The sequence below is a fragment of the Strongylocentrotus purpuratus genome, unplaced genomic scaffold, assembly GCF_000002235.5.
Source record: "Strongylocentrotus purpuratus isolate Spur 01 unplaced genomic scaffold, Spur_5.0 spur5_scaffold_18, whole genome shotgun sequence".
NCBI classification, from domain to species: domain Eukaryota; kingdom Metazoa; phylum Echinodermata; class Echinoidea; order Camarodonta; family Strongylocentrotidae; genus Strongylocentrotus; species Strongylocentrotus purpuratus.
The window spans coordinates 13,081,768-13,095,385 of record NW_022145603.1 but is presented as its reverse complement, the minus strand read 5'-3'; the positions used below and the strand labels follow the sequence as shown (position 1 = coordinate 13,095,385).

Genomic DNA, 13,618 nt, shown 5'->3' with positions numbered 1-13,618 from the left:
ATTGTTCAGCAGTACTCTGGTAGACCAATGGAAAAATAGTAATTCTTTGTTCACGAGAGCTTTTTTCCTACTTGCTGTGTACACCAATTTTCATATACATGTATGTCAAAGATTTTTTACCAGAGTTATATTTTACATCTTAGTTTTTAGAGCTTTTTTCTTTCCTGAGCTAAATCATACAAAAAAAAAATGAATCAAAGAAATAATTTTCCATTAAATTTAAAGTTTGAAATGTTGTTCTGAAATATTAAGATTTTAAAATCTTGAAACTTAAGTTGCGCAATTGATGAACCATAAACTCAGAAAGAATGTCTATTACATCCTTGAATACTGTCTCCCTCTTCTTCTTCTTGGTGGTGGCACTTCTCAACGTTCCATCAGGGGCCCGTTTCACAAAGCCTTTGTTCAATGACAAATGGCAAAAATCAGTGACAAATCTGCTGATAACCAATCAGAAGCAAGGATTTCAGTTGCTTATAACAAAAACTGTCATTTGTCACTGATGGCAAGTTTTGTGAAACGCCCACCAGGAGCCAAAGGAGAAGTGTATGCCTCTCAAGGACTGATGCAATGTGCCCTTCGTTTGACTCCTGCCGTACATCGCACATGAAAACTTCACCCTCGTTCAAATCATATTGTGGCCTTCGGGGGCTTTTCTGTCACTAACCATCAGTCTTCATCATTGCGGAGTTTATTCTCAATATCTACAGACATAACAAAATGGGAGGGTGTGAAAGGTTGTGATGTAAACAAAGGATAAATAATTTGAAATCAAATATCCAGTTACGCCCCTGGCATGTTGTGTGATCATTAACAGTGTCTGGAAGATTTTGCTCAGAGGCACAAGGACGTTGGCGGATATCATTTCACTAGTGACATTGTGTAGGTCTGCACAAACCCTTGCCAGTCGTTGTGAGTAACAGTGTCTAAACTTTGAGACTATTTATGAATACACCACGGTCTACTGCACTCCATAGGCTCTTGTGCTATAGCTGCTCTTGACACGACCAGTGACTGACAGTTAGGCTGAACTCAAGGCTTTGTGGAATTGTGTTCAAGCGTTGTATTAGAGGCTGTGCCTGCAGACTTTCATTTTCCACAGCGAATGCCTTTTTGTTTTGCTCGCAGCGGACTTATCACAGACTACTTTGCTTGACGCTTGCTTCAGATAATAGACTTTTGTTGCATGTAGATAGACTTGTTTCATGCAGGGATTGTTTAAAAACATATTTGCAATAATTATATTTAGGGTGAATGTATGATTGAAAATTTCATAACTTACTTATTTTTAATCAGAATTTGCTCAAATTGTCACTGGCCTGTTTCTCTCAATGTTCTGCTTCTATTGAAACTAACTTAATATCAGGGTGGACTTCCCCTTTAAAAAGCTTTTTGTTGAAATTGAAAAGAATGTACATCAGTCATGTACATGACGTGGTTTAATACTGTAATACACTACAAAGACATGTTATGTTGATAATATTGTACCGGTATGTTAAATTTCACATCAAATATATTACTGATTGGAATTTTTTTCTTCAGATAATATAGAATGCATTTATCATGTTTTGCCACTCAGAAGCCATGTTTCTATACATGCATATTGAACCCCACTATACGAAGGTGATTTGCGGCAAGTCACGTTTATTAAGTCGTCACGGTTCAAAACAAATGCCTTGTCTCTGCGCAACTGCTTTGCACCTTTGACCCGGGAGGCAGATAGTTGCCCGGAGGTCAACTATAGGGCGCGCTTTTTACATGTGATTACTGATTGGAAGAAGAAAAATATTATTCAGATAATATCCTGGTACTCATGAATAATCTGTTTCACAGTGGATTCTCAAAGATGGTTAATCAATTATAGATTGGTTTGTCATCTTCTAAATGGCAGCCATGAATTATATATATCTTCCCCTCCCCTGAGCCAGCCACAGTGGATCCACTGTGGCTGGATGGTGGTAGCTGTTGGAAGACAGAAAGTATGTCGGGTGAAAAAGGGAGGATGCACTCTTGTCTACTGCTGTCTGTTCTTCATTCAGATTACATTGTCCTGTTTTTTGAACTTCATTTAGAAATTTAAATTCGAAAAAAAATTGGATTATTATAAGAATTCTCATTCATAAAATTCATTCATAAACATTCTCTTCACATTTTCTTGTTAATTTATATTTCCTTATTTCAATTTTTGTTTGAAAGTGATATTTTTCATCTCTGTAATTCCTAGGTATTTTCTCTGAGAACTAGTTTAGATATGATACTAATTGGTCGTAGAGCAAATGACAATTTAACATATTTCTCATCATCTTCTGCATATGAAGTAGCAATCCTTTTCAGGGGACATTTCTACAATGATATTCTTCCAAACTTAGTTAACTTACTTCTTAAAAAGGTTGATTGATAATAATCACAGGACGATTAACGACGTACAATCAGCTATTTCTCATACCTCGAAAATGAATGTGATACAGCTAAGAGCCATCCCTTTCAGGGGATATTTCTGTGATGATATTCTTTCAAATAAGTTTAAAGGGGAAGTCCTCTCTGACATTTAGTTGGTTTTAATAGCAGCAGAAACATGAGAGAATCTATGATGATATTCTTTCAAATAAGTTTAAAGGGGAAGTCCTCTCTGATATTAAGTTGGTTTTAATAGCAGCAGAAACATGAGAGAATCTATGATGATATTCTTTCAAATAAGTTTAAAGGGGAAGTCCTCTCTGATATTAAGTTGGTTTTAATAGCAGCAGAAACATGAGAGAATCTATGATGATATTCTTTCAAATAAGTTTAAAGGGGAAGTCCTCTCTGATATTAAGTTGGTTTTAATAGCAGCAGAAACAGAGAATCTGACTTCATAAAAAGGTTGAGAATAATCACATTTCTTTTAGTCGTCTTTACCAGAACTCCGCTTTCTCTTTAACTCTAAACCCAACCGTCAATTACCCAATCAAGTCAAGTTCACACAGAGTCTTCAATAACGAGATGTAACTGACTTGTAGCTAACAGGGGGCAAACGTAGGGCCTCACTGCGGTGTCCGGACGGCTCCGCATTCTTGAGATGCCTAGCATTGGTGTCCAATGCAGCGCCGTCCTGCAAAAATTTCCTCTAGCCCTTTCAGACTATGGGAAAGTTATACGGATCTGGTAAAGATCGTTGTATCAGGGATGCCAGTTTGTTTTAGGCCACGACTTGATTTTGGGCCATGACACTACCCTATGTCAGGCTATTTTAGGTTTTATGCATGTTGTACAGCACATTCTCAGGCTCGCTGGCTGAAAACAACTGGTATCACTGTTGTTAAAAGAATCATTACTTAGTGAATGGAGTGTTTACACTAGATAACAACCTTCCTATTTCAAGCTTTCTCAGGCTTTCTTAGACTTCATGTTGTACAGCACATATGGGCCACTGACATGTAAGAGTTTCTTTTCAGGCTCACCGACTGATCAATAGCACGGTGCCGTCGGTAAAAATGTTTCCCAACTCAAGCACTGTCAAACTCACCACTCAGCAACTGGGACCAAATGTCTGGATTTCTGCTTGGACTTGGAGGAAAATGGATTATTCTGCCATCCTTGGTTTTTAAAACAGCATTGTTCACTGTTATTATTATTATTAAATCGGCGCCTTCAACTGCAACTCAAAGTAAAATTGCATGCGTTTTCGGCGACAGAACTGGGATACTGCTCCAGTGGTATGTATGGTGGTGGCAAACAAAAAAATTAAAAAAAAAAAATTAAAAAAAAAAAAAAATTAAAAAAATTAAAAAAAACAAAACAAAAAAAAAACAAAAAACATGGCGTCCGAATACTCGAGGATTCGCTTGTAAACATAGGAGTGTACTCGGGTACCTCATTACACTGTTGTGCACAGCCTTAGACTGGATCAGGATGCTGATTCTTCATCGAGTTTGAAATGATACAGAAACAAGCTTTATGTGTATGTATATGTTTAGGACATTCAGACTACGAAATACTTGTACAGCTATACAATGAATTTCGATAGTCTGAACGACGCCATCGTTTGGAACAAGGCTTTCGACTCCCATTTTCATTGTGAAAGTGATAGCTTGATTGTTGTGGGTCCATGATAATCTTGCTGGGGACGGAGGCTGGCAGCTACGTCACAAACTAAGTACAGGCATTAAAGGAGGAGAGTAGCTAATGATTGCGTTGTTTGAATTTCAACTGTGACAGATTTCTGTTTCGGTTTGTTACCAGTTAACTGTTAGATGTCAATGATTGTCTTGAAATTGAATTGATATATTAATGAGTATGAACTTATGAAGTAGAAGTAGTAAGTGATGAGCATAGGCCATTTGAAATGACGTTAATCTGTATTTGCCACTCTCCACCCAGGTGTTGAATGGGTACCGGAAGGAAGGAATACCTTGAATACTGTAAGCACTGAAATTGGTTTCCTAGCTAGAGCTAGGGTCTCATTGGAGCGCCTTGAAGCACCTTGCATAGTGGATATGTGGGCTATGAAAATGTCTCTTAGAGTTTGAGAAACAAAGCATACAGTCAGAATGAAAAGAGTGATACAAAAATAGAAATACCCTTCAAGATATCTTTTCAAACAAACAGTTCAAAGTTCAAATCAAAATATATGTAAGAAAATTTAATAAAACATGCAATTTCCTTCCAATTTTTATTGAAAATCTAAATCTAAAGCATGACTATCTAAATCTACGATAACAACCGCTAAAATTATTCTTGAGCAGATCTACAGATAGCACAGTGAATGAGTGAATCTTATAATCTTGAGATCATCTCAATTGACGTTTCCAAACATTGTTTCCTTGGTGTGAACATGTGTGTACTCATGTATTTTATTAAGATACAAGAAGGTTCACAGTAAAGAAAATATACCCTTTGCTTATGGGCAGATCTATACATGACACCGTGAATCAGATAATGTAGGTCATCAAGAGATCTTCTCAAATGATGTTTCCAAACATTGTTTGCTACGTGTGAACTCATACGCAGGAAGTGAAAGTGACAAGAATCCTGAGAGTTGTCCCAGGTTTTTTTTTTTCAGGAAATGTCGAGAATCAGAGGTAAAGGTGCCGCATTTTAGGGAAAAATGTGATGACGTAAACATTCATAAAATACCATGGCAGCCATTTCTTGACACGATGTGCCAAAAGAATTGTAAATTGTCCGCTAAGTGCCTGAAGGGTGCGTTTCCATATCTTTGAATGTAGCTCTCAACGGATGATATTATGCTATCTGTATCAATATTATTTTTGATACTGGAGGTAATTTTACAAAATGCCAACCTCGGTCGAAAAGAGGCTTGTTCGAGTGCACTGTAAATTCATATAGTTCATCAACATTGATATCTATATTTGGCAAATCTCGCATGACTGCTTGGTTTATTTTTAGTTTACATGACTAAACAGAACACATGTATACATCTACGCACCCATATATATCAGGAAAGAATCCCTACATTAGCATTGTTTTCACCGCTGCAATTTGTCTTGATAAGTAGAAGCAATAGCGTTTATGCATCTGGATTCTGGTGTGAATAGAAATCTCCAAGAAAATACACACAACTGTGATATATCAAGGTAATATATTCCTACGTGTATATGGTATATGTCATATTCTAGCTTATTTTACGCAAGATTTAAGTTCAAATTCATTTTTTTTCAATCATGAAATAAAAAATAAGAAGCAAATACGTACTTGTTCATACATGTACTATGTATTTGTAAAAGTAATGAGAGTTTATGTAATCATAATTATGAATTGCATTGCCATTGTACTCTTATATGATTAATATATTTATATTTTTGTTACTTTTCATATCATCAATAACTTTTTTTAATGCTTTGATATTGACACCTTATTCTTTTATTTTCTGTTCTTTTATGTGTCTTTCCAGATAGCTGGCTGTGTAACATCGAAACCTGAAGGATATAGAGGAAATTAGTCACAAGTCTTTTGAGAGAAGCATGCTCGAGTGACAGCTGGACAAATTCTTCAATTTTAAGTAGAATGTTGCCAAAAAGCCACAAGAATGAGAAGAACTAGATGACATCAACTAATTCCTAAATTTTCAGAGGCTGAATCATCAAGAGGCTGATATATCTAGCCAATCAGAGAGAAGTTGTTGTGTGACCAATAAGAAGGAGGCTATCAAACAGAGGCTGAATGTATGTTTGTTTGATAACCAATCAGCACAAGCCTTTCATGAGAGGCTGTAACTTCTGTCCAGTCAGGGAGCTGCTTATGGAGTGACCTTGTTATAAAGGTTTACCTCTTGGAATATATTCTGTGAAAGGATTTATGAATTCTGTGTAGGATATTGGATGCACACCCCAAATCACATTTGAATATTTGAAATTGACCAATCAGAGAGGCTGTAACATAAGTGTTGACCAATCAGATGAGAGTTTAGGCCTGGTCGTGACCGTTTGAATCAGCTGAGCAGGGAAGGAGAACTAGCATCATGTCGACGACGCCGTGTGGAACCTTTGCAAAGATTGTACTATTTGTAGTCAATTTCGTCTTTTGGGTAAGTCGAACTATGCTTTTGATAATGCAATATTCAAACAAAAAGAGCGTTATGCAACTGACTGTTTGTACAAATAGCAACAATTGTGTTTAATTAATATAACATTCAAATATATGTAATTCGACATAGGCAAATGGCCGTGTCATTGGGGAATATGGTTGTGACAGATAATTATCCATTTTGCCAATGTTGAAAAAAACACATTTTGTACCGGTAAGTTTTAAAATGTCTTTTTATTCACAAGCTGATTGACATGAAACATGAAAGGGAGAAATTAAATTTCATCTTCGTCCTTTCTCTTTCGACCTCTCAGCTCACCGGAGTAGCAGTACTAGGTATCGGAATATGGGTTAGCGTGGACCGAGGCACGGCAGACTTCCTGCAACTCTTCGAGGATCCCCTCTTCAAAATACTGGGCTATTCCATGATCGGTATAGGGGGGTTTGTCACCCTCCTCGGCTTCATTGGATGTTTCGGAGCCTGCCATGAACACAAATGGATGGTTTGGCTGGTAAGTTGCATTTTTGACAGATAATGTCTTTTTCATCTTGTTCCCTCTTTTCCTCTTTTCCTCTTACTCTTACTAAATTCATGTGATATTTTGATAAAGCCTCCCAATTTTTTTGTCAGATTTCCTTGATTTTAGTCAACAAAGGGAAATTCTAGCCGTTGTTTATTTCTTATTTTTCATGCTTTAATGAAAGATGAAAACAAATGAGAGTTCAAAGTTGAAAGATGTACTTCCTGGTTAGGATTTGAATTCCCATAAACGACAGGTTCATTATTTTGTGGGTACATGTGTTTAACCATAAATCATTCAATACACGTGGCATCTGACTGGAAGTGTGTGTGTATGGGTATGAGGGAATCATGAGATGAAATTTCAAGAGTCCGTCAAAAGTTGTTAAAGGGAAATCGACCCTGATATCAAGTTTGTTTTGATATTAGCAGAAAAATGAGAAGAACAGGTCTTTGCAAGTTTGAACAAAATCCTATGAAAAATAAGAAAGTTATGAAGTTTTGAATGTGCGATCAATCAAACACAAATTTATAGCAACTCTGTGACGTACATGTATCTTGCGAGGTCCCCTCCCATTTGCTCTGTGCTTCAAAAGAAAATTCAGAAATGTATATTTTTTGTACTAAAAAGAATTTCCAATCATACATGCACCCTAAATATAATTATTAAAACTATTTTCATGTACATCTCATGTATGAAGAAAATCTATTCTGTCACCAATAGGCAAGAAAATAAAAGTTTATCACTTTTTTTGTACAGAGCAAATTGTAGAGGAGGACCTTTCAAGATACATCAGTGTTGCCAATTTGTGTTTCGCTGATGACTGTGACAATTTCAAAAATTCATGAATTCCCTTCTTTTAATAGGATACTCCTCAAACTTTCACTGATACGTTTCTCTCATATTTCTGCTTGTTACTAACACCAGCTAACCATCAGGGTGGACTTCCCATTCAATGTCAGTCCCTGTTTTACAAACTCCAGACTCCCATAAAAGAACAATATGTTTGCTGCTCATTGCCAACATCAATAATTACCCACGATAGAAAAGGTGGGTATATCCTTATGTTTTCCCCATCACAGCATTTCCTTGACCCCCGAGTCAAGTGGGATCGTTCAGCAGTGTGATGTCACAATAGAGATAATGTCATGTGATCATGGTATCTCGCTGCACAACAGATAAAAGGAAAGTGAAAAAAAATGGACAGATCTTCCTAGCCTTCAGATTAGGAAAATTCATGGTATAGCTGTATGAAAACTGTTAGTTGATCTTGATAATGATTATGATGATAATAATAATATGTGGATTTATATAGCACATTTTATAGAGGATACAAATGTGCTGTTCTGTAGTCTAAGGAGAAATTAAGAATAATTGTAGAAGTATGTTTTCAGTTTAAACAAAAAAAGATGTCAGGGGAAGTACTATTTCTTAAAACTGCAGGAACTTTGTTCCATTGGGCAAGGGAAAGGAAAGGTTTTAAAGCCCGTCTGTACTAGTTTGGTCAGAGGGGATTAGACCTCCCTGCAAGGTCACTGACAGGTGGTTATCTCATCAAAGCAGCTCTCAATTGACATAAGAAAAAGGGGATCATGGGGGACCAACAGGCACTGATTAGGCATTGTTTTCTATATAGAGGGCGCAAGTAGCGATAAGTAGTGCAGTAAGGCTATCAGTCAGCCTGCTTAAATGTTATGCGTAAATGAAAGCTGATTTTTGTTGTAATTTGAACATCATGAAATGAAGCGACATATAACAAAACGTATAGCGAAACAGAGATTTCAGCATTGTATCGAACAAAAACTTGGTAAATACTTAAATTATCCAATTCTAGTTTGAGTGTTGTATTGTTTGAAAACCATATAGACCTAACTGACAATGATTATCACGAGCCCTCATATGATTGGCTAGTTTCTTGTCATCTCAAGCCAAAACAAATGTGTTAAATGACCTTTCATAGCAAGTTTCTTCATACAACGTTTCTTTATAAAATACTTTTAAATTTGTTTACTTTATAAATGCCCCTTTCGCTATATAGATTCACCACACCTTTTAAAATGACTCAGTAACATTGCCTCCGATTCTGAAACAAAATCCTGGATTTAGCTCATACTGCAATCATAATTATAAACATGTAGGTCATTCAGGAATCCCATGACTTTCACAAGACGATAGCCTGTCTGATTATCAAGATATTTATGATTGGAATTCAAAATTTTATTTTTCAATTTCTTAACGTTTGTTAATTACACTACAGTCCATTGGGGTAAATGAGTACGGTATGGTAAAACGGGTCACTCAAAGATTTTTCTTTTTTTGAGGCACTTTATGAATGTTTTGAAGTGCAAGTTTTTTAGGGCCATGCACCTCAGATTTAACATTGTTAAATGATGCCTTTAAAAGTTCTGCATGAAATTTGACAAGGCTGAACATGCTAGAAAATGACAGAAAATGACAGAAAAATGTTTTTTGGATAACAGGAAGTGAGATAGACCCATGGGTGTCATTTCTGGGCAAAATTTGTCTCTGAAAAATTGGCAAGTGACAGGGGATATGACAACAAGATAATGATTGGATAAAGAGCTCTGTCTTTTACATTACTTCACATTCACAAGCAAGGCATTTATAGCATGTTCAGACTGCAATGAATTTATAGGAAACACGCTTTATAGAGAAACATTGAATAAAGAATCGTTGTATAGCGAATGGAGCGTAAAGAGTAGATAACAACATTGTATGAAGAAAGCAGTTTTGAGGAGGCCAGTGGGTCAATGATGAGTGCACGGTCACGCTAAGCCACGCCTAGTTATCAATTTTTGTACGATATGACGTTCAGACTCCAATGGGATGCTGATTCTTAAAGGCATCGTTTAACAACGTTAAATCTGAAATGCATGACCTATGTGTTATCAGTGTCTGTGATATGGTGTAATATTGAAGCCCTAACAAAATTGCGCTTCAAAGTGATCAAGAAGTGCCTCAAAATAGTAAAAATCTTTGAGTGACCGGTTTTACCATACTTGTTTAATACCCCAATAGACTGTAGTGTTATGAAAACCATGAGGTAAATCCAGGATGTTGTTTCAGACAAATTTCCCAATCCCTTTAATCGAGTCTTCATTAAAAAAGATGCCCAAACAGACGTTTCGTTATACAATGTTTCTTTATACGAAGTTCAGACTTCAACCTTTTGATTTCCCACTTAGAATCGTATATACAATGAATTTTGGTACAAGTATGAACACAGGCTTACCTTGGTAAAAATGTATCCTGTTAGGGCAGAATGATACATTTGTTTGAGAGTTGTGTGACATTCATCTTGCAGTAGCACAAATTTGCGGTCATAATTGGATAACAGTTAGTGTTTATTTCATGATCTTGCCGCACCTACGACCTGTAGAGGGCCGTAATTGACAGGTTTGTGCCAAAGGTTAGGGTAGTGATGTGAACAAAATTATGAGAATGTTTACATTCTATGAGCATTAATAGGAAACATTGATAAGACTGTTGAAACTTTCCAGGAGAAAATTAGCTACATGAAACAGTGACAAAATAATGCTTAGATGCTCAGGACTCCCCAATCCACCCCCCTCTCTCTCTTACATGGTGCAACCGTAAACCTACCATGTCAAATAAAGCTTGTTAACTCTTTATATATCACAAAGATGATGAACATTAAAATGGTTTTGGGTCAATTTCGGCACAAAGCAAGGTAAAACTGCAATCATTTTTGTTAGCTCAACTGTCTATACTGGTATGTACAGTGTACTCAGATTTTTATCTATTTCATTTAAAACAAAAATATAAAAATAACAAAACAAAAATATGGAGGTGGGCCAAAAGAAAAGGAATGACGCTAGGGAGAGAAACTTCATGTAGGAATTATTTTTATTTGGCCTAAAGTTCCTTAAAAGGCATAGCCATAGGTAGATGACTCCATAATGCAACTAGCAGAGATGGGGGCGAATTAGTTCTTTTTCCATGGAAACGCCAAGTGATGCCATCTCCGCATTATAAGTAGATGATGAGAAAAGCATGAATGAGGGAGAGGAGGGCGATGCATCAAGTCAAAGTTCTTTTCCCGGAGCAGTGCTTTGCATGCATTTTATGACGGCCGAGCGTAAATTGTATACGTGATTGTGATACAGTGGTATTCGGGTTGACTAGGGGTCGATGGCTTTTCTGGAACCCAGTATCTTTGTGAAAGTGCTCGTTGCTCTCGAGTCTCGATCCTTCTTAAAGAATTGTCAGCCGCATGAGGCAGTTTTGATAGCACGAACCATCAACTATGAAGGCAGGAGAGGTTTTTACCAGCTCATTGTCTTGTACCTGTATATAAGTATGATACTACTACTGCTACTGCTACTGCTACTGATGCTACTACTACTACTACTACTACTACTACTACTATTACTACTACTACTACTACTACTATTACTACTACTACTATTACTTCTACTATTACTACTACTTCTACTAATTACAATAATTATAATGATGATGGTAATAATGATAATAACAATAACGATAATAATGATAACGATGATGATGATGATGATGAAGATGATGATGATCATCATAATAATAATAACGTCTTGATTATCCAGGATTTCCGCATCAGTATTAATACTGTTCTCCCTGAGGGCCCTGCAATCATAATGATTTTCAACTACTGGGCATTTTGCATTCTGGACACGTCTTTTGATGCCACAGCATTTTGCTATTCTACCTATTAAAATTAGGACAGAACAACTGGCATTCACAAGCAGCCTCAATTTGAAGCAGCCCAACTTTTTACGTGTTTTGCCAGACACATCAGTTTATTGCACAAGGTAGTACTTGTCTCATGAAAAGCAGTCCTCTAGAGTGACCACCAAAGGAATTGGCAATGACCACAGTTCTTGAGAAGGGAGGGGAGGGGGCAGTCAGAGGGAGTTGGAGTTCATGTTTATTTAAATCACTCTGGGGAAGATGTAGTTGTTCCTCCTGCCTAATTGGGCTCAGGAAGACTGCAAGTCAATTTTCACGGAGCTTAATTGAAAAGCCCAAGCAACAGATGGGACCAAACAAAGACCTCAGAGACAGAGTATTGTCAAGTTCTTGTCAACAAAATATTAGGTCCATCTACACAGCCCAAACCCCTTTTTGAAAAAAAAAACATCAAATTTTTTTACTGTCATTTATACTGCTGGAAAAACCCATAGAAAACGTTGGTATTTGGTCATTTCAATTTTATGTGAAAAGTGTGCATGCCCAAAGTTGTCGCTACTCTGCATGCGACTGGACGGAAGCGCGGAGAGTCACGTGACCCAAAACCGGAATAGTACTGAAGTTTCGAGGGCAGGCATTTACACTGCAAAAATCTCTGAAATTTCAGCAGGCATAAAAAAAAAACACTCTCCAGGATTGGTTTTTTTTGTTATGTTTTTTTCGTTGTTGTTGCAGACAAAACAAAGGAATGTGAGAAAAATCTATGATTTTTTATATTGCAGTGTAAATGCAGCTACTGTGAAGGATATTCCAGTGCTGTAGTCTGTCATAATCACCCAAACTTTGATATAGAATCTATTGCGTATTAACCAACAAGATTATGTTCTTCTTTGTCAAAAAGTCAAATTGAAAAAGGCTTTGTGATTGGAAAAGGTGAATATCAAGCAATACTATTTGCATCACGAACATCGTTGAAATAATTGCTGCAACTGAAAAGCAATTTAATTTTATCATTGATACACATTTGTCACTTTGGTGACAGTGAATGTAAAGGTTGAGGAAATGAAGAAAAAACAAACATAAATTATGTTACTGCTGTATCTCATATTTGAATAATTTTTATGTTATTATTTCAATAATATTTGTTTTTTTATCATATGAATAATATTCAATTATTAAAATAATATTTGAATAATACAATTATTTAAATAGTATTTAAATATTTTTTGTAAAACAATGTACAGGCAATCCAACCCTTCTTACAAGTTACTTTTGATGAGAACAGAAAATAAAAGGAAGTTTTTTCATTCATAGAAGTTTGATCATAATGAGATAAACAATGATGAATGTACAGTACAAACGTCTTGAGATCACTAAATGTAGGTGAATCTCAAATTGGCCATGCAATTTGGCAACGCAGCTGTGATGCGATATCCTTATTGAGGACATCTTTCCCAACCTGTCTGTGATCAGGTACCTGCACAAGTACACAAAATGATTATAACATTTATATGATACTGTCTGCCCTTGAGTGGTATATCAGATATATTTCATTCAGCACACAAAATATTGCACTTTTTTGAAGAAGAATGCAATATTAATCCTAGGGTGCGTTCAATCGACACTTTTTCACCCTAGGAACATGGTTTTCAAAGACGTGTAGATTAAAACACGGTTGCGTTCAAGCGATTTCAAGCGTTTTTCGTCGGTCGTAAAAATAAACGTGTCTAAAAACTCAAACATGAAACGCTGAAAAAGATGCGTTTTGTATTGTGATTCTGCAGAATCCCAATCGTTAAAAATCGCTTGAAAGAACGGAGATCTCAATCGTGATTATATAACGTCATAATCGTGGCCTGCTT

General features: G+C 36.4%; 1 protein-coding gene across 1 annotated transcript in view; it reads left to right on the top strand.

Annotated features, from left to right (window-relative positions):
• The window catches only part of LOC589214 (CD151 antigen), a 79,984-nt gene that overhangs the window by 44,542 nt on the left and 21,824 nt on the right, over nt 1–13,618 (top strand). Inside the window, exons 3-4 of the mRNA XM_030989230.1 lie at nt 5,894–6,526; nt 6,840–7,037. Coding sequence (XP_030845090.1) covers nt 6,461–6,526; nt 6,840–7,037 — 264 coding nt within the window. The 5' untranslated portion in view covers nt 5,894–6,460. The remainder of the gene's footprint in view (nt 1–5,893; nt 6,527–6,839; nt 7,038–13,618) is intronic.